General features: G+C 31.4%; 1 protein-coding gene across 9 annotated transcripts; it reads right to left on the bottom strand.

Moving 5' to 3' along the window:
• Positions 1–1,738: 1,738 nt before the first annotated feature.
• Positions 1,739–22,843, bottom strand: LOC127071110 (sex-lethal homolog). 9 transcript variants are annotated; one of them, XR_007784891.1, is made up of 7 exons: positions 19,483–20,121; positions 18,022–18,520; positions 17,762–17,937; positions 17,531–17,644; positions 16,786–16,946; positions 8,027–8,555; positions 1,739–2,764 (listed from the first exon to the last, which is right to left on the bottom strand). XR_007784891.1 is itself a non-coding variant. In XM_051010075.1 (7 exons), exons 2-7 carry the CDS (start codon positions 18,223–18,225, stop codon positions 2,700–2,702), a joined length of 1,002 nt encoding a protein of 333 aa, XP_050866032.1. In that variant the 5' UTR covers positions 18,226–18,337; positions 21,165–22,843; the 3' UTR covers positions 1,739–2,699. The 9 variants fall into 9 exon arrangements, 8 of the variants coding, with proteins under 8 accessions (XP_050866032.1, XP_050865996.1, XP_050865998.1 ...); XM_051010075.1 differs by lacking the exon at positions 19,483–20,121 and adding an exon at positions 21,165–22,843 and having other exon boundaries at positions 8,274–8,555; positions 18,022–18,337; XM_051010039.1 differs by having other exon boundaries at positions 8,274–8,555.
• Between the last annotated feature and the right edge of the window lie 28 nt (positions 22,844–22,871).

Here is a 22,871-nt window from a genome sequence, read left to right as displayed (position 1 = left end):
AGTATCTGAAAAATTGATCTCAAACGAAATATAGAAAAGCTCACGCGTATCAACACGACTACGTAGATTCACTCGAGAAAAATAAAACGAAGAAGTATACAGGGAACATGGAAGAATGATAATGATTCATACCGATGCTACTCTCCTTCCTTGTACTCCCACTCTTCTTCGCTATTCGTCGATGCCACATTACAATGTTCGTTCTAGCTTCTCGACGTCGTCTTTATTTATTTTTTTCTAAACTTCTCTAAATGCAATTATTAATTCAGAATTTTCCATATAAAAGAAAAGAAATAAATTGAGAGTATCAAGTAATATTGATTATTGATATGAGCTGGTGATTATGAAAGTCATCCAAGTGATTTGAGATATTAAAAGATATATTTTATCACAAATTATTTTCTCTAATCTTAATCACACAAAAGAATTATTTTTCAAACATAAATATGCTTACTTCTTTTGCATTTGTTATTATAGAAAAATAATTTTTCATTAATACAAACCCAAATGCTAAAATATGTATGCCAAACGAAAAATGCATGATTTAGATCACTCTTATAATCACCGTTTCAAATTGAAGAGATCACAAAGTGTCGATTGTGAATATATAAAATGTAATGAAAGATAGAATTGATAAATTTTCAATTACTTAAATTTATACTTAAATTAAAGTAACTTAAGTTAATTTTCATTGTTAGTAAATTTGGAAAATTTCTCTTCTTTTATATTACTTAGAGAAAAAAAGAAAGAGAGGAAGAGAGAATTCAATAATGATCACATCACGTTATATGTTTTATCTTGTAGAAATTTATAGTGATAACAGCTGATTCAAAGTTTGTAAATACATGAGAAAGAAAAAAGTCAAAATGTTAGAAAAACGAATTTGCTTGGTAAATTTGTAAACAAAAAGTCAAAAGTTTAAGTACAATAAGAGGAAGTGTATTTTAGAAATCACTTAATGACTTCCGTTAGTTGCTATCGAGGATATAGAATATAGAGAACACGACAGTTGTAACGATAGGAGATTTATATTTTATAGAGGAAGTGGTTTCTTTTTGTGGAGAGGAAGAAGCTTGGTAAGTTTTTGTTGATAGATAAGCATTCCTTTATCGAATACACGAATACACGTATATACTAAAAATTTTCTTGATGTAGTAAATTAAACTCGGTTAACAAAAAAAAAAAAAAAAAAAAAAAAAAAAGAAAGAAAAGCAAAAAAAAAAGAAAAAGAAAAAGAGAAAAAATCATTTAGATCGCATTAGAATTTAATATCAAAATTTTCGATATTTTTTGTCGATAGAAAAATTTTCTTTTAACGAAAGATTTATTTTAAAGCATTTGAAAGAAAAGCTTTTAATCGTCAAACAAAAATTCATTTCGATTACATTAAACTATCATAGAATATTTGATTTTTTACATTTTTCTTTCAATGTTTTTCGTCGAAAGAAAAATTTTCTTTTTACGAAGAGTCACGAACGATTTCTTTTAAAGCATTCGAAAGAAAGGTCTTCCAATCGTCTATCTCGATCGCTGTGCGGTACACACACGTCGGAGTTTTTCATTATGATTCATTTATTCGTGACCCTAAAGCAGCTGGAGACTTTACTTATCGGGTTCTACGAAAACGTTTGTATGTATGCATATATGTATGTATATATGTACCAGGTGGTCTTGCGAATAAGAGAAGGGTATCTGAAATTAAGGCGGTAAGGAATTTCTTGCTTACGAAACTCTTACGTCGAAGGGTGATACGATAAATGTTTAATCATGCACACGAGGAATGTAGACATTTTACGAGAGATCATTTTCTTTCATTAGGAGAAAGATTTACATTCTTACGTAGTAAATTATAGTTTGAACAAAACTCATATATATAATCTTATATATATATATATATGTATATATATTTATATATTTATATATATATATATATACACATTCTTTTAGAATTTAGAGACAATTTCGAAGACAATATTATTCGATATACGAAGTATATTAAATACACTTCACTGTCTGTGTATATGTGTATTTTTACAAATCTATAACGTTCGTGTCGATATTTAAAAAAAAAGAAAAAAAAAAACAAAAAAAAAGAAAACTACATTATAGTCGAAAGACTGAAGAAACGCAATTTTTTATCTTACTTAAAGATATTTGAATGATCGATCACTGATAATGAGACATTAACATTAATATGCTAATACATATATATAAAATATCGATATGCTAATTTCATTCTTATTCGAAACGACTTATGTGTATCGAAATAGGAAAATTCATGGAAACAAAAAAGAAAAAAAAGGAGAAGAAAAAAAAAAAGAATGAACTTTTCTCTTATCATTGTAGTCTTAAATTCTAGTATATCTTCGATATATATATCTGACGTAGTAAAGTTTACGATGAAATCATTGTTAAATGTTTATATAATAGAAATTCAAATTTACCTAGGACGATCCTTTTTGTTGTTTTCTTTTAGTTTTTTTTCTTTTTGTTTTTTTTTTCTTTTTTTAATTGTTCGTGACATAACAAAAGTTTTATCGTAAACCATATCCCTCGAAGATGTGTAGAGAGGAGATCCGAGAAAGTTGAGCGAATCGGTGTGGCCTTTTCTTACCTCGACCCATTGTATCCCCATAGTGACAGACCAGCTTCTCCTCTTGAGTCTTTTAATACAAAACATACGTGCGACAGATGCGCGTTTATTTCACAGCTCGTCGTCCCGAGGTATCCATGTTGGTTGAGAATGAAGAACGTTGGGGTTTGGCTGAAAGAAAAGGACGGAGATAGATACACAGATAAATAGAAAGAGAAAAACAGAGAAAGAGAGAAAAAGAGAAGAGGAAAAAATGAGGATAAAAAAATTTTGTGTCAGGTCAAGCAACCAAAAAAAAATGTGTTAGAGTAAAAAAGAGAAAAAGAAAGAGAAAGAGAGAGAGAGAGAGAAAGAGAGAGAAAGAGAGAGAGAGAGAGAGAGAGAGAGAGAGAGAGAGAGAGAAAGAGAAAGAATGATCGCAACTAACGAACCGGAGAAAAATTCTTCGTAAACGTGTCAAGAGACGTGAAGTACTCGAGTAAAAGCCACGATTTAATCTCCACTTTCCGCGTCCGCGTTTATAAGCCGAAAAGCTCTCCGATAAGGCTTCAATTCAATTCTTAACAAAATACCGATTGTATAGTCACCTCTGTACGTATATGCAGTATACATATATTTGATGAATGTATTATGCATGTATATATGTTATGTGTATGTATGTTGGTATATGTGTATGTATATGGCATCGAGGAAAGATTTAGCCAAACTTTCTGTCCGTGGTCAAGCCGAATAAGTTGGACTCTCTCTTTTACTCGTAAACACGTACGTTTTATCCCGGAAACGGAGAGCGGCATACGATTGCGTTATTGCCGCAAAAAATGTTTCAAAAGAAAAAATATATATAAACCGCGAAAAATAGTTAATAGCGCCGACTGTCGTTTCTTTCAACAGCTAAATAAAAGATGTTAATATCTTTCAGATCGCACGAGATTTAAGAAAATTAAGATCGAAAAAAAACAAGAAAAAAAAAAGAAAATTAAAACAAACAAACCAAACAAAGTTAGTATATTATTATTATTCTTATTTAGATATAAAATAATAATATTTTTGTATTTACGTATTATTAATACATTGCTGATCGGCTATTATATGCAAAAAAAAGAATAGTAATGCGTTTCACCTTAGCTATATTTATAATTGAAAATAAAATCATTATTAAAATATTAAAAATTTAGCAAAATTGTGATAATATCAAAATTAAGTAGAAACATTATCCAACATAATGAGCAATATTATGATAATAACTTTGTATATCATGTGAAGTATAAACAATTTTATACTTTAATAATTACATAAAATGCATGCATGTGCAAAGAGACAAATGTACTCGTAACCGGTCAACAATGTGTTAAAGGAGATTCTCGTTGATAAATAATCTAAAAATGTCCTGTTAATTCATAATGTAAATGATTAAATAATAAGCGGAAAGTGTAGCGTCCTTGATGATATCGAAGAAAGACACACACACTTTTAGCCTCTTTTATCCTCAATCCTTGGAACATTTTTAGTGCATAGCTAAACCCATATGCCGAAAGTATAATGGTATCTCGGTTCATGGTAGCTATCCGCCCCTTCCTGTTTCCTCCTCGACGAGTTTGCCGTCCTCGCGGCTAATCTTTAGGCCGCAGCATCCTGTGGGTGGAGAGATTATGCCGTTTATAAAGTTTCCCGTACTAACTCAGAAATCTTCAATCAACGAGTGCGTTTTGTACCGTCCACAACGCTCGTTTTCCTTATTTTTTACACTACTTTTTTCTTCGTTTTTCTTTCTTTTTCTCTATTATTATTATTATTATTATTATTATTATTATTATTATTATTTTTTTGTTTGTATACGTACTTCTTCTTGTCATGCATGTGACGAAGTTCACGCGATTTTTCCATTGATTCTCGTTCGAGTTTCTTCTTGGGTCACGTGTGCATCCATGTATCTCGTTGTATCGTTCACACATGATACAAAAGTTTTGTATATCCCTTTCTTCGAGTGTGTGATTTAGTTACGATTTTTCTTGGATATTCTTCGAAGGAAAGTATGTAGAATAGTTCTTGATGATGTTGTTTGATCTATGTGTTTCTGTATTACTCCATCAATTTATTCACTCTTAATCCTCCCCTCTCTTTTTCTCTCTTAATACCATTACGACTATACATGTATACGTACAACATAGTAAATTTCTTCCTTTCTCTCGTCATTTTTAACACAGTTTCAGTGAATTCTTTCGACGCACAAGGAAGCTGTTTGATGTCGGTTACGTTGCGGCTCGTCAACGGGCACTTGGCTTTATTAAAATGCTAGCTGCCTTTTGAAGGGCAACATCGTATCCGGAGAACCTCATCGATGGATAAAATATCGACATACACCGACTTTTAATCCATGATATATACGTATGTTATGTTTCTGTGATTTTTAATCTATTTGTTAATCGTGTTAATTTGTGTATGTGTGTGTAAAAGAGAGAAAGAGAGAAAAAGAAAGAAATGACAAAAATAAAACGTATAAATATTTCGTATCTTCTCGCACTCGTTTCGTACACATTGTATCTGTCCTTAAATCTTTTTTCCTGATGATAATTACTCACATACTTCCTGTTCCCTTGTTCTCCTTTAGTTTTTTACACTTTTCATATTAGAATTAGAAGGGTTTGGGAACGATCTTTAGTAGAATCATAGTATTTATTAAAATTTTTGGTACATCCATTCGTGCGAAGTCACAAATTATTGAAATACCTTGTTCATATCTTCATATTGGCTCTGTTAGTAGACGTTCTTCCTTGTGCAAGAAATTGTAAAGAGAAGCTGATAACGTTGCACACCGATTTGATATTGAACTTTTTCTTACTGTTTTTTTTCGGTTGTTTTTTTGTTTTTTTTTATCTTTTTTTTTCTTGTCTTTTATAATCATACATGTGAAGCAGCCTCGACGCTTCGTTTACTCTGGTTTTGTGAAAAGAAAAATGAGGTAAGACGACTTGCGAACACGTGAACTCCTACGCGAAACCAACGATTAATTCTTGACTATTTTCTCATAAACCGCGCAATGTTGTTTCTATCGAAGGAACAAAACCGTTTTAATAACGTCCCGTAAAAGAACTCCGATCCACGCACGTGCCTCTAATGTGATATTATAATAATGAAATATCATAAAATTGTGAGAACTAACTTCTCTTTATATAATTATTTCTAGACTTCTCGCAATTCTTGGTTATAATGAAATGTTGCTACGTCCTATATAAACGTGGACGCATTTATTATCTTGAACGATTACCAACGACAATAAATAATGTTTAGAAAGTTATTAAAGTGTGTCTGTGTGTGTGTGTATGTGTATACGTGTATGTGTTTGTATGATATCGAACGAGATATTAAATATACTATAGCTTCCGTTAAATTATTATGCTAAATCGTAATTAAATGTAATGTAAACGTCTATTAATCATGTTCTTTACAATGATGAAACGTTTATTGAACTTCTTCTACCCTGTAAAACGAATATCTCCGATGCTTAAAAGAGTGCACAACCTTCCTTTATATTATCATCTTCCTAGCATTAATGTGATCTTAAAATTTATTGAACGAAATTGAAGAGAGAGACAAGAGCAATCTGTCCGTTACAGTTAGCAAAGGTACCGTAAACGTGACTTCGATACGTCGCAGAACACTAGCGTAAAATTTGTCTCTATATAAAAAGTCAGTCTCATTTTCTATAAGATATCGCAATTAATACGTTTTTCCCAATATTTACATGTATCGCGGTGCACGAGGATAACGATGGTAAATATTGAAGTTTTGTACTTTTATGTCACAGTCCGTTAGTGAATAATTTCCAGGCATAACAAAAAAAAAAAAAAACAAACAAAAATAATTTCAAACATCGCATAAGTGGTGGTATCAACTAAAAACTTAGTAATTTATTAGAATTTTCCTTTTTCTCGATTACAATTTAAAAAAAAAAAAAAAGAAAAGAAATAAAATAAGGAGAAAAAAAAAGAAAAAAAAACAACATCGAACGTATAGACGAAACTTTCTATGATCTATATCTAAAACTTTCTCCTCCCTATTTTTCTTACACGGTTTTTGTCTATCTTCTTCTTTTTTTCCCCTTTCGCTTTGTTATTATTTAAAAATAACCAATTCGAACGAATAGCTAAAATAAGTGATTATCATTAATATTAAAACGTGATTAAAATTTGGTAAAAGTATCACGTAATCGCGGCAAACGAGTCATAAGATTAATAACATTCTATATTGAAGTATATTCTTCACTTGCGTCCTCTTCTATACCTCACGCATAATTTTGTTATTCTGTTAAAACACATTTACTACTGCGCGCTCATTTAATACGAACGGGAACGAAGAAAGTTGATTCGATGCAAGTTATTTTATAAGGTTAAGTAATATGTCTTATATACTTGTATAGTACTGACATTAAACCGATAAGAGTATAAAATATTTTACATCGAATTACCTTTCCCAATAATAATAATAATAATAATAATAATAATAATAATAATAATAATAATAATAATATAATAATTAATAATAATAATAATAATAATAATAATAATAATAATAATAATAATAATAATAATAATAATAATAAGGCGTATCTCTCGCGTTGGCCGCATTTTCATTATATCATAGGTTCGATTTCCTTATCGCAAATACCATCGATATCCAACGTTGCATAGAATCAGGGAATACCGTTCTGCGTTTGAAGCTGACTCCGATAAAACTTTTCTTAAAATTGAAACATCCGATAAAGTTTAAAGTTAGAACCATTAAAAATGAAATATACAACATGTATATAGAACTCTTTTTTTTTATAGTTTTTGCTTAACGAGTTTAGCCCGAATGCGGACACGTGCATTTTAAAACACCACGGCACGGGCTATGCAACGGGATTTTAACACCTACTTTTTCTTTTTGTTGTTTTTTTTTCTTATCTACATCTAACGCGGGCACTGACACAGTTTGGAACGTATCCAATGCATCGCAAATTGCGTCGCAATTATTCCCCGATCATGCGGAATGGATGTTCGAGCGATCGTTAAGTTGTCGAGGAATGGAGGACTCTGTGTGTGTGTGTGTGTGTGTATGTGGCGTGTGTATGTATGTGAGAGAGAAAGAGAAAAAGAGAGAAAAAGAGAGAAAGAGAGAGAGAGAGAGAGAGAGAGAGAGAGAGAGAGAGAGAGAATAGAAAAGAGAAAAGAAGAAAGTGATCCAGAAGTTTAACGCTTGAAAAGACACTAATATCTTTGTAGCGTAATAGTCAATAGTTTCTAGACATTGAAAGAATAAAAAGAAAGAAGAAAAAGGAAAAAGAAAGGCAGAAAGACAAAGCAAAAGAAGAGGAAGAAGAAGAAGAAGAAGAACACGAAGAAGACGACAAAAAAATGAATGAGAAAGGGAAGATAAAAAAAGCCTCGAGAGTACTCGACGATCGCTCGAGATGACAAAGTTCGTATCGCGTCGGCAGTTTACGAAGATCGATCCTCGTTAGGGTGTCCTGCGCGAGATAAAGAGAGTGACGTAGTGACAGTCATGCTTGAAGCGGATGGCATAGCCATCTCTGCCATCTCTGTCATCGCCGCCGTCGTCGTCGCCGTCGTCGTCGTCGTCGTCGCGTTCTTGTTCCTCGATGGTCACCAAAAGTGTGACTGAACGTATCCACCACCCATACCGATGGGATTGAAACGATGCGGATGTAGCTTCTCCATCCTCATTGCTCCAGGTCCTCCTCCACCTCCGATGAAGCCACCGTGATGAGCACCGCGTGGACCAAAGCCCCCTCCGGCTACTCTGCCAAGCATTCCCGGCCCGCCACCTCCTCCACCTCCAATACCCATTCCGATTCCTGGCGGTCCACCGATGCCACCTCGTCCTCTTCCACCCCCGCTGCTACTGAGGCTCCCGCTTACACCACCACCTCCACCTCCGCTGCTGCCGCCGCTGCTTCCTCCCCCTGAAAGACCATCCAATCTTCGTTAACGCACCTCCTCTCTCTTCTCCAGGCTCACTCCACGTGAAATCGCTCACTTTATTCGTCTCTGACGTTAACTTTTCCAATAATTTTCTTTCTTATTTTGTTTTTGTTTTTGTTATTTTATTCTTCTTCATTTGAAAAATCGAAGCACTGCAACGCAACGGTATTTCGAAAACATTTGTCTCAAAATCATTTTAAATACATATATTTATCTATGTATGTATGTATACCGTAAATACTTTCGTGAATAACGTATTTTGATTTCGAAGAAAAATTCCATTACTTCCATTGCTCGAGAAAGTGATCGATTTTACATGCAATGACCCTACGTGCACCAGAGACCGAGCACGGAAGAGGGGGACAGTTTTCTTCCCTTCTTCCTACGATCGCTTGGCTATCGAGAAGGCTTACGTCTAATTTTTGCTCTACATTACGTCTAATGTATAATATGTGTATATACATATTGAAATATATGTATATATACATGAGTGTGTGTATGTGTACTATGTACAAGGATTATAACAGAAAATGGCGAACGCGTGCGATATTTTGTGTCTCACATTCGAAAATGTGGATCGTTCCTGAAAGATAGATTTTTTTTTTGTTTTATTTAAATCTGTCATTCATAATCAAGAACAATACGCAAAATAAGATAATAACAATCACTATATGCTATGCATCCTATCCTCCTCGTTTATATCATCATTATATGCAATCTAATCGATTTTCTTCCTTATGTAATACACTTATGTATTTCAGTAGTTCCTATCCACTTTCCTACGTCACTTTGACCTTATTCGTAATCCATTGAAAAACATCGAAAATAAAATTGGGATGGAGGTGGTCTTGTTATAATAAAGCACAAGTCCCATTATTTTCTTTCTAATGTTTTAATCAAATTTAACGAGAGCGACTACAGATCCACGTAAAATCTTCGTGACTGTAGCAACAAGGATTAAGAAAGGTATAAGATAATACTTATACAGGAGAATTTCAAGAACGAAGTGACGCATCCCGAGTTTACGCGTCGATTTTATACCAGATATATTATTTTTGTATTGACGATTTTTTCGGTTTTTCTATTTCCTTGCAAATTTATCAATCCAATAGATAAATAGATAGATAGATAAATAGATAGATAGATAGATGGATGGATAAATAGATAGATAGATAGATAGATAGATAGATAGATAGATAGATAGATAGATAGATAGATAGATAGAGATAAATAGACAGACTATAATTTGTATATCGACGAACATCGTGCAAACGTATAGCTTACTTGCCATGTGACTTTTTTAAACATTCATACAAATAGAAAAAAGAAGTATATTAAAAAGCTTATATAATATACATCAAAATATATTGGTTTAAAAATCGGTTTCGTGTCTCTTGCTCGTAGGGAGATCATTTATAGAGAAATCGTAGCGATGATAAATGGGTTCGAAAAGCATTGTAACTAAGTACATACATAGACGACACAAATAACGATTAAGAGATAATGAAAAATCGTCAGTACAAAATGCGATACAATTCATTTTCTTTTTTTTTTTTCTTTTTTCTTTTCTTCTTCCGATAATTCAACCAATTTTCTATTGAAATATTCGCACAACGTATGACGAACATCAGTTTAACTAACTGTATATACATGTAACACGTATGTATATACGTATAATAATATACAATATACACATATTCGCTTTTGCTATAATATCAATTATCATATGTTGCGTGTACGTTTATTTGTTATATGTAATGTTTTTTTTCTTTTCTTTCTTTTTTTGTTGTTTTCGTTAATTATTTTTAACAGAGTGTAATCAGTGTGTAAGGCTACGCTCGTATGACCACAAGTCGCTGGACTTTTACTAATCGAAATCGATTTGCAGAGAGCATTCATCTTTTATAATCGAATTACGCGAGAAGAGAAGAGAAAAATATGTTGAATATATTATTGAGAATGTCGCAGGCATTTTTATAAACGCGTTCGTCTATTTGTCTTTTCTTTTTTTTTGTTATTTGTTTCTTTTTCTTTTGCAATAACAGCACGCTATTAAAATTGTCTTTCTCCATCATAAATCAAACCGAATCGTATCCATAGAATTGTAATAGATTAAAATATAAAGAAAATACAAAGAGAACGGATACTACGTATGTAAATATTTACGTACGTATTTAAACGTACCATTTAAACCAAGTTCAAATTTAAACCAATTTCTCGATTTACAAGTGTGTATTTTATCGACAGTCCCTTTTTTTTAATATTCGCATTGTATTTTCATTCGGCGTTATTTTGTCCTTATTCTTATCACAGCCATTATTAGCACTACCGGACTTCGATAATATAATCATTTCGCTCGAACTCCATCAGCCCGTTTAAAAACCTTACAATTTACTACTTAAAACTCTTTAAAATTAGAATCCTCTCTAACTGCAACTTCCGTCAACTTATTTACAACGCATTCGTTTAACATCGTACAAGTTCGCGTATCGCATTTTTACTTAAACACAAAAATATGTTTCTTTTGGACATATGTATATACAAATAAGAAAATGAGATATTTTTCCACAACAGTTTAGTAAATAATATCGTACTTATATTCTTATTCGAATTCAAAATCCATCGTTTTGATTTATAAGAAAGTAATATAAATATTTGTGTGAGTGTATGTGTGCGTATACACACCAGTCTAGATAAAAAGTTCATAGGTGGACTAAAAGGTCTTAAGTGATTTTAAAAATCAATTACTCTTTTTCTAGACATTTTAGGCTAATTTCTTTCTCAGATCGTAAAATTACAAATCTAGCTTGTAAAATTACAAGCCTAACTACAAGCTTAAAAAGTCTTGAAAAAGAATAATTTATTTTTTAAAAATCACATTAGAACTTTTGATCCACTTAGAAAATTTTTGTTACACACATATATATACATATATAATAGATGAAAATGCGACTCGTGAATATTCGAGATATACGATGTTAAGTAGTTTAGTGACATGTGTATATGTCCCTTAAGATAACTTGGTCTATATAAGATCGATAATGAAAAATTTATCTTCGTTAGACTATCGTGCCTTCGTCGATCGATTCGTCTGCTTCTTTTCTCTTTTCCTGCGGGTGTAGCCGACGACGTAAAATTTCAAGCTTCGCCTTACGCGACAACAATAATAATGAACGTAGAAAGACGACCAAAAATAAAAAGAAAGAAATCACGCATACATGCGTATACATGTGTATACATATTACACATACACGAAGATTTTAACAAATGTAATTACAAATCGCACACGACCGAATTATATAAGTGCGTCAAATACCAGGGCATTCGCAATATTAAATTCCTAAAAGCTTCGGCTCTTTCTCTCTTTCTCTCTCTTTCTCTCTCTCTCTCTAATATGATCCAATAATTTTAATCATTTATACAGAATGAACCATACAACGTAACTTATTTTACTTTTATCACACATATACAACTTATTTGTATTTGAACTTATTTATAAATTACATTCATTCGAAAGGAAAGAAATAGTCTATAGCAGTGATTCTCAATCTTTTATGCTTCACCTACCACTTGGAAATATGTATGTAACTGGCATACTACTTGTACGGATAAATAAAACTATAATTACAGTATAACAATAGAAATAAAATAAAACATATATGTACAATAGATATTAAATTTTATATTTAATGTATATACTTTCACGGCATACTCCCCAAAATTTTACATCATATCCCATGTTGAGAATCACTAGCTGATAGAAATATGTATGTATATGTAATCAATTTTCTATTTTCCAACGATGCGTGATAACGTTACACAATTCAGTCTATATAATGATCTGCGTCCGAACAAGTTGGATCGTATTACGTTGAAAACAACATGATACATCGTGAGATTTTCAACGTATCTCTCTTTTTCTCTCGATCAGCCGATATCTAGACGATGATATATATTACTACCACGAGCAGTACCGAATATCTGTATTTCTAATTTCAAGTAAAAAAATGGACGATTGTCAAAGTCGAATAAGATACACATACGTACATGTTTCTTCTTAGACTCGTGATTCACTTATTGCGAACCCAAGCTTTAATAATAATTCGATCGGTCGTTAAATACATCGATTAATAGGGCAATAACCGGTAACAAGAAAAATGCGAGTGATTAATATCTATTTTTATAACGATCGACGGAACAATAACTGCTACTTATGCACCTTTTTTTCTTTTTTTTTTTGTTTTTCTTTTCTCTTTTCAATTTCATTAACAACGAATCTTATCGCATTTGGATAATACCACTTTAATGGTGGAATATGTGAAGAAAAAAAAGAAAAAAGAAAATGATACATTAAAAAAAAAGTATTCTATCATTAATATCCTGAGTTTTATGATAAACTGTTTTAACGTACACGTACATACGCACGCACGCACGCACGCACATACACACAGATACACATACATGCACACATGCACGCACATCATTTAGTGATTATTCATCCAATAAAGTACATCCGACGATTGCTTCAATATCTCGCGAGATATACATACATTACATATATACGTAATATCTTTTAATTACGGTGAGATTCGTGGAATTTCGCAAAAGACGAATCGTTGAATCATTGTCCAATATCTTCTCGGTAAATAGATCACGTTAAAAGTGGTTATTATTAGAGGAGAAAGTTAAACATATTGTGTATTTGTGCGTGTATATATATATATTTTACACACACACACACACACACATATACACATTTTAAATGCAAATTTAATCATATTTCTAACTATAATAATCTCGTAACATTGGAATTGTGGATCGTAACGATAAATCGTACAATATTTATGTTTAAAAACATGGTGTTCGTTAAAACGTTTGGAACGACTAGTAGAGTAAGAAGAAAATCTTCCAAAAAGGTCTATTATTATTATTATTATTATTATTATTATTATTATTATTATTATTATTATTATTATTATTAGCGAAATTCTTCGCAATTTGATTGATCGCACTACGATGACATTGTTATATAGACGTTACATAAGTTTATCGAATAACATCGTTGAGATTAATTGGGATATTAAATGGCATTCCTTCATATCAAAAACAGCTGATCGTGTATAGATGTTGTAACATGTGCCTTTACAATCTATAAGTAAAGTCTCAAAAGATTCATAGATCTATTCATATGATCTTTTCAAATCTTCGTATATTTTTAAATGATAACGTATATTCCATATTTTTTTCTTCTTTCTTTTCTTTTTATCCTTTTGTTTTCGTTCAATTGTAGCATAATATCGTAAAAGTAAGAACTGCAAAAGGCTGTCTCAGGCTATTATACATTTATATATATATATATGTGCAGCACAAATCAAGGATTACGACGAAGAAAAAAAAATAGCACAATTGTAATAACAGCATTCACAGTAATATTTCTGGATTTTTTGTTTGTTTGTTTCTTTCTTTCGTTAATACATGTGCATATTTGGAGAGCATGCTGTGTCGTTTAATCGCAATTACAGTTTAATCATGAACTTTGAAAATTATTATGTATAGCATTCTCATTATGTCGAATTTTATGAGCGTCTGCTGTGTTGTGCGACTAGCAAAAGCTTGAAAAAAAATATATATAATAAAGATGATATTACCTATTAACTTAACGAATGTGATAAAGATATAATTGTCGATAAAATTGTGTTAACTTTATATATCCAATGATGTTATTAGTTATCATTTATGTAAGTGCAATTGTTTTTTACTATTTCATTAAACTTCAATACTTGTATTAACTCATTTCTCACGCGCAACTATTTCAGCAACTAATAATTTTCTAAAGTTTGATTAAATGTTTTTTTTTTATTTTTTTTTCTATTTCTTTTTTATTTTTTTATTTTTTTTTTATTTTATTTATTTATTTTCTTTTCTTTAATGCAATTCCTTTATCAATATTTATGATAGTTGAAGTTTAAAAATTAACAATTTGTTATAGATAAATAATATTGTGTGTATATAATTTCAGTTCATCTGGAATAATAAGAGCAACACTTAAGTTATCAATACTTTTTTGTTTCTTTCCTTTTTTCTATGTGTATATATATATATATATATATATATATACGAGTACTTAGAAATCACTTTTACTGGTTTCATAAAATGTTACAAACAATTAATATTTTTTTTTTTTAATTTTAAATTCCATAAAAATTCGCAATAACAACTGCAAGTAATAATGAAGCATATATATGAGAAGATTTCAACAAAATTAAATACGTTTATAATCTTTGATAAAGATAGTGGTCATAGCGCTGATATTTATTCCTGGTTGGATATAGGCGCTCTCCTTTGTAGATTGGTAAGCATAGAAATAAAAATGAAACATTAAATGAATATTTCTTACTCGAATGATTCAAAGACCTTAATTGTTCGATACAAGACACAGCCATGCACTTAGAATTATAGTCAAGCGGGCTTCTCACCGATGCAGTCACAGCCCAATTATCATAAATTAGCATATGCATATTACAAATAAATAGCAGGCAATTTGGTAGACTGATATATTTCTAATTATAGAATTATATGTATTAAATAAAACTATCACGAGTGACAGTATTGATATAAATACATATGTTTATGATAATTAAATTATAATAAATTTCATATATACTATAATATATAATTATTTTTAATATTCCAAACTCATTCTTTGGTTTTTTTTTCGCGCAATATGTTTTCGATATATAACGTTCGTTCCAATATCATACGCACGCAATGCGCACTTAAGATTAATAGGAATGGGTTTAATAAATATACAAAATTGTATTAACTATTATATTTATAACAAAAGTATACTTTAACCGATTGGAATTTGATAACAAAAATAATGTATGGATATTTGAACATAAATTGTAATACAAAAAAAATGATATATATATATGTATATGTATATATATATATTTCATATGTATATATATATGTGTATATATATATATGAAAAGAATTAAGATATCATACAAATAGAACTAAATCTATGTTCCTTCATCGAGACAATTTAACATTATGTTTAACATAAAATGTAATTGTGACGAAATTACTTAAATCATAATAAGAAATAATTTCTTCAAAGATAAAATTATTAACAATATTCTATAGAACGGAATCGTACTAACATTGTAATAATCACTTAGAAAATAATTATGTCTTCATTATATCACACACAAAATATTTAATCCACAACACTATTGTCTGTTTTTTTTTTTTCTTTTCTTTTATATTACTGATGAGAGAGAAACATACTTTTTTTATAGTGCATAATAAACACTCATAGGAAACATATTTCACACTAAATCATGCACACTATTATTAGAAACTGATAGAAAAATACCCGAATAAAATTTCGGCTATGGCAAAAATTGCTGCAGTATATTGCGCATGATAGAATTATAAAGAACACTTTTCCATGTAAAAGGGACTAGTGCGATAAATCGTTGAAGTCTGATCTACAGGCAGCCATCTTATCTGGCAAAACATTAAAGTATTAGATATTGTATCTACAGTAATGCACACATATAAAATTGTATGCTAATATATATATATATATATATATATATATATATATATATATATATATGTTTATAAAGATAGGATTTGCAAAAAATCTTAAATACTTAATTATCAATCTAGTAAGAAGCAATTTTATTTTTCTTTCGTAAATTAGGTAGAATTTTTGTTTAGAAGATAGTTAAAAGGTTGCTTAACACATTTTAATAGTATGAAAGTAATACACAAAATAGTAATAAAGATTAAAAAATAGTAATTAATGAATGTTAATAAAAAAAATGGGTTATATACATTCATATTTGAAAAGTATGTAAGATATTAAATGCAACAACCTATGAAAGTCTTACAATATGTAAGAAATATCAATGTATTTATATTATGAAATAACTGAACCACACCAAGAGGATAGGAATTGCTTTTCCCATAGTTATACTATATGATGCAGTCATTCATGCGCCATTAATCAGAAAAGTGTAAAGCGCAATGCAAAGCACCTCTGACAATAAAAATATTACTACAATTACTCCATATTTTTCTCCATTAATTCATATATTACATTTCGCGATTATATTTATTATTTAGTATTTCTACTGTCAGAATAATACTAAAACTAAGGCATATAAATATAATATAAATCAATTTTCAACTACTTACCTCGACTTTGATTATATCCAGCCTGCCAACCTGCATAATATGCTGCTTTCTGTTTTCCATGTTCTTCCGCGATCTTTACACTGAGTCTTTCTGAACCACCTTCTGGAATTGTACCATGAAGTTGTGCAATTGCTTCTTGTGCCTCTTCACGTTTGTCAAATCTTTAAAAACAGAATCATATCATCAATAAAATTAATTTTACTTGCTTAAGTTCAATTAAATGGCTGTAGAATTTACAAATATCTTTAAAATCTTCTATATAAATATCTTTCATAAAAAATATATTAGCTAATGAACTTCTTAGTTATTTCACTTATGTAAGGAAATCATTAATGCTATTCTATATTCAGTCTATATTCAGTTAGTGACATACTTTTGATACTATTTTCAACAACAAAGCTATTCTACACAACCTGAATTTTCAGTTATATGTATCTCAACAGTTAACTAGGTCAATTGTAAAGACATAAAATTGAAATTATAGTGGTCAAGCCAAAAAATAATTTGGCAGCAAATATCTTATGTATAGTAAATAAACGTGTATTATCTGCTAACTTAGGTTGCATAATGATACAATTAGTCTCATTTCAAACAGCTGTTACTCTTGAATGAGATCCAATTTTCTATATTATCAAATTCACGCATGCATTATAAAAGTTGACTTATATTGCATAAACAGATTTTTTCCAATAAGTTAAGTTATGATAGATAGTATAATTTTCCATGTATTAATTCATTAACTTACCTTACAAAGGCTACACCTCTTGGTAAGCCAGTCAATTTATCCTTCAAAATATTTTTTTGCACTATATTCCCAAATTTGCTAAATATATCATCGATCTGACTTTCTGTTATATTTCTGTGAGAAAAAATAAATAAAATATTAAACTATGAATAAGTTCGTATCATTTTTATAACCCAATAACTGTTATTACTAATTGAACTAATTAAAATATAACATGCATTTAAAACATACCTTGGTAAATTAGTCACATAGAGATTTGTTTCTTTTATCTCTTCTCCAGAAGGACGTGCAAAAGATACCTTTAACCGCTTATTTTGTACTTGAAGACCATTTAATGTATTTATAGCAGTAATAGCATCTTCAGCCTTTGTATAATTTACAAAACCAAAGCCATAACTGTATCCGGTCTATAAAAGTAAAAAATCGAATATTTATATTAAAGTTTAACACGTTGAGAATAATGTATGGAAATATATAACTACTTGACATACTTTGTAATCTTTCATGACACGACATGATTCAACAGGTCCTATCGTCACGAATAAGCTGTAAAGATCCTTCTCCGTCATACTTTGTGGAAGATAGTTGATAATCAAATTTGTCCGTGGCTCATCGTTGCCTTTGGTCTGCTGTTGCGATTGCTGTTGTTGCTGCTGCTGCTGCTGCTGCTGCTGTTGCTCTAGCTGATCGGTCATTTTGTTATACCGTCCAAAATCTTCACCTTGGTTTAGGACTCGGCTCAGACGTCACTGTCAGAGCAACACTACCAATTCCAAATTTCCTGGTTGGGATTGCTGTGTACTCCGACTGATTTAGCCCAGTGAAACCATCGACGGGGTCGGCAAATACAAAAAATATAAACAAATTCATTACTACGTCTTCCCCGTGCAATGCCATGATCGTCGAACGGTCTGTGCCCTTGAATGTTTTCACTTTCTTAAGTAATTTAAAATAAATAGAAAATAAATGTGCATATGTATGATGGCAGACCTGTGTACAAGAAACAAAAAACAAAGGCAAGTAAGGACCAAACAGAATTAACTGGCATAAATGAAAAAAGAAGCCCAAAATATATTGCACGTTCCTTGTAACGTATGTATATACATAGATATGTTAAAACTTCCATTATTACTAATAAAAATGAACTAAATTGTCTTATTGTAAATAAACCCTTTATAACTGTTATGAATTTTGATCATATTTCTCATATAACTAATAAACTTATAATTATTAAATGATAAAATAAAGAAATTACTATTCTGCAATCCTCAGAAAGAGCTTGGGAACACTTATAATTCAAGCACGAAGAAGCACGACTAACACAGTTCGTGGAGTCTTATGAAGCGAAACTATTATCGAATCGATATTATTTAACAACAATGCTCTCGTGTAACGTTAACTATTCCGAACTATGTTGTTGAACGAACTAAAACAAACTCACTCGTACTGTTTATGAAGTTCGCTCGCGCTCGTGCGTTTAGTTCATTAAAGACTTGTAACGTATAAATTTTCATTATGAAAGAAAACAGGAAAGAAAAGGACAAGAAACTCCGAGAAAACGGAAGCTAATCGAGGGGCGCTTCACCGACTTTTACGAATCACCGGACAATTCCTTATACGTTTAAAATAAGCGTCTTGTGGTTATGATTTTGTAGGTTACTCTTGAAGGAACAATTGTTTACAAAATAATTCTTTGCCCTTATTCTGAAGAACCCCGGGAAAAGCGAATGGCCCGGCGGATTCGTGAATCGACCAAGCTGTCAGGAGAATGGAAAGAGAAAGAGGGGGAAAGGGCAATGAAGGGGGATGAAAGGAGGGAAGAAGAGCGCGGGATTGTGACGCATAGAGGAAGAGGGAACAAAGTGAATGTGTGTCTTGTGTGTAAAAGAGAGAGAGAGAGAGAGAGAGAGAGAGAAAGAGAGAGAAAGAGAGAGAAAGAGAGATATACATACCACGAAAATGGAGCACCGTTGAAACGATAGAGGGAGCGAAGGAGAAGAGCGAGTAAGATGCTAAAGGTTTTGCCACTCGCAAAGAAGCACGAAACACAGTGGTGGATAGTGGTAGACGATCCGTCCGAAGCAGCGCACGCTCACTTGTATCACACACGCGTATTTCCAAGAGAATACAACTTAGCGCTCGCGTACAATTATGTAAGCGCCTTTCACCATTGTAGAAACACGCGTCGAAAAATTATCGGTTCACGCGAATTTTTCAAGTATAACTACCGCGTTTTCTTCTCCACGCACTCTCGTCGTCTCCGCGCACCACGATCGTAAACGTTACGATGAATAGAGATAGCACGGAAACGGAAGAGAGAAGGAGGGAGGGAGAAAGAGAGTGAGTGAGTGAGTGAGTGAGTGAGTGAGTGAGAGAGAGAGAGAGAGAGAAAGAGAGAGAGAGAAAGAGAAAGAAAGAAACTGAGAAAGATTAAGAATGAAAGAGAGGGAAAAGAAGAGAGAAAGATAGTATAAAGTCGCTCGAAAAAGAGACACTCGGAAGAAAATGAGGCAGCACGCGCGAACGCTCAAAAGACAATGCAAAGCAATGCGCGTACGTGAACGCACCGAGCCTACACTGAGCCCAGCCCTGACCTACCTCTTTCTCGCTTCTTCGCTTGCTCCTACAACACCCTCTTGCGGCACGCGACCTCACTAACTGCTACCATCTATATCTCCCCACCCTACCGCACGTGACACCATCGATGCTACTCACGCATGCGTGCGACCAATCGCGCGCCGTCTTGCGGCAATTCTCCACGAAGCATATAGAGGGGGTAAAACCGATGAAAACCATCCCGCCTAAATTCTGCTAACGCATTTATACGTATATCGTTTGGACCTCCTGCCAATTTTCTAGACCTTATTACGTACACCACTAGGCGGATCTTGTAATAAATGGAACGCGACGCACCGAATCGTTTCCTCAATTTTTTTTTGTTTTTCTTATTTTTTTTTTTTTCTTTTGTTACCGAGCATTGTATCGACCAAGAACAGATATTACATATTTATATTTGTTGTCAACGCTCGTGAATTTACTTTATTCGATTTTATAGAGCAGCTTTAATTATGTATTTTTCGATCAGTACACGATATTTGGGGACAATTATGAAACACAGACATGGATGTCTTTTGAATGTTGGCCAATCATCATGGAAGTACAATAAATTTGTAATTTCGATTGGCAAGATATACGAGACGACCTTCATGTTTTAACACCGTTGTTATTTCGGTGGGATCTATATTTATAAAAGAATTAAAAATCAAGGAACGTCGAGAGTAGAAAAATATCGAGAAATATGATTGAGATTTGTAACGTTGTTGTTCTTATGAAAGATTTTTCCTTCGTGAAATTAACGATAATAAGATCATTGAAAATTTCCTCATTTTATATCACAACTACGAATTGAAATTTTTATGAACATAACTCTTATATTGCAAATATTATGTATGTACGCTGTACATACATATGTAACAGTATGAATGATAGTAATGAGAGAAAAAAATTAAATAATCAACATGATACTCTTTGTACACTTTCCACATAGTTTCTGTTACTGAGTAAGATAAAATTAATTTGATGATCTTTTTTTTTTTTGTTATATTCTATATCTAGCCTAACCCAAAAAACATACCTCGATATTATGCTCCAGGAAAAAACAGCGATCATTGCAATAATCGCTTCACACTTTGTATATTATTCACCTATTTAATAGGTTTCCTTGTATCTCGTCTTTTACCTTTTGATATTTTCGTGAAAATGAAGGAACGAGGAAGCTGTATGTATCGTGTTCGTAATGGACGACAGTCATTGCATCCATCGTCTTTTGTTTCATGTTACACAAGGTCGCTCGAGCAACAACTGCGCATAGTAATAAAAAGAAACTGTTTCAGATCGATCGTATATCGAAAATTACGTATTCTCCTACAATTCATTCAAAAATAATATGTAACACATGAATGCATTTCTACTCATTCGATATTATCGTATTAGACGTACTCTTAATATTTAAATATTGCCATTAACTAACTAACTGCACTGATATCTTACCATATACGATAAATAATTTATTATCGATTAAAAAGATCGATAGTATTAACGATATTGATTATCGTATCGCGCGTATCGTATTAACAATAAATTTTCCTAACCATAATCTAAATCTAAATATTTGGATTATTACATATATATGTATTTGTACATACACATGCATACATGATCAAAAAAAACTTCAAATCTTCGATCGTTTTGTATCCTTTTCTTTTTGATCTCTTGATTCTTTCAACTATTATTATTTCATCGTTTCAATCTTTTCTTTTAGAATTCTTATCTTTTAGAAGAATATCGTATGGTATTAACAGTAGATTAAGTGAAGTCACGGTCTTTGTAGAAAATACATTTATAAACTTTAATCTAAGCTTTGACACAAGTGGTTTATCGAAGATCCGTTCCATTAACAAGTAATGTCCTATATCGTAAAAATAACTTCACACTTTCATTGGTTTTCTCGCATATTATTACACTTTAAGCTTACACACACATACATATATATATACACACACTCACACACATACATATACAAAATATAAATATATAATATATATATATATAAATGGACGGGAGATGTAATCATCGTTAAATATTTGATGCAAAATTTATAAAAAGAAAAGAAATAATGTATTATCAGAATGTAAATAAGGCAAATTCTCAAATGATAATATCAATAATTGTTAAAGGGATCTAGGAAAGTATCATACATACATGTATATTTCGGATCTCCGCATTGCGCTATGACGACGCTATCGTCCTTCTACACACCTTTATATGCATCAGCTATTCATAGATATTGAATAGTGCTTTCGAAAATCTAAGTTTATATATTCCATACTACGTTCTTAGCTTATATATATATTTTTTTAAATAATCATCTATATTAACAATAAATATATCAATTATAATTATTTGAACTTGGAAAAAAATTAATTAATAAATTACCTCAAGATACAAGATAATTACCGATACAAGATATTAATCGTTTTGACCAGTAATTAAAAATTTTTTTTAATTTTATAATTAAAAGAAAATGTATGTATATATACACATATAAAAAAATTTAACGAAATAGTAGATACATGAGCATTATTTGTGTGTTAAAATTTATTAGGTCATTCTGTGTCCCTCAATTTCGATCATTTTAATTTTTTCATTATATAAAATTGATCGATTCCCATTGGTAAAAGCATTAAAAGATGTTATGTATTTTATTACTAATTGCTCTCTCTCTCCCTCTCTCTTTCTCTCACTTTTAGAATATCTCGATGTCGCATTTTGGTCGAGAGCC

This window comes from Vespula vulgaris, chromosome 1, assembly GCF_905475345.1.
Source record: "Vespula vulgaris chromosome 1, iyVesVulg1.1, whole genome shotgun sequence".
Taxonomy (NCBI): Eukaryota; Metazoa; Arthropoda; class Insecta; order Hymenoptera; family Vespidae; genus Vespula; species Vespula vulgaris.
Note: the sequence above shows the minus strand (reverse complement) of the source record. Positions and strands in the feature narration are given on the sequence as shown.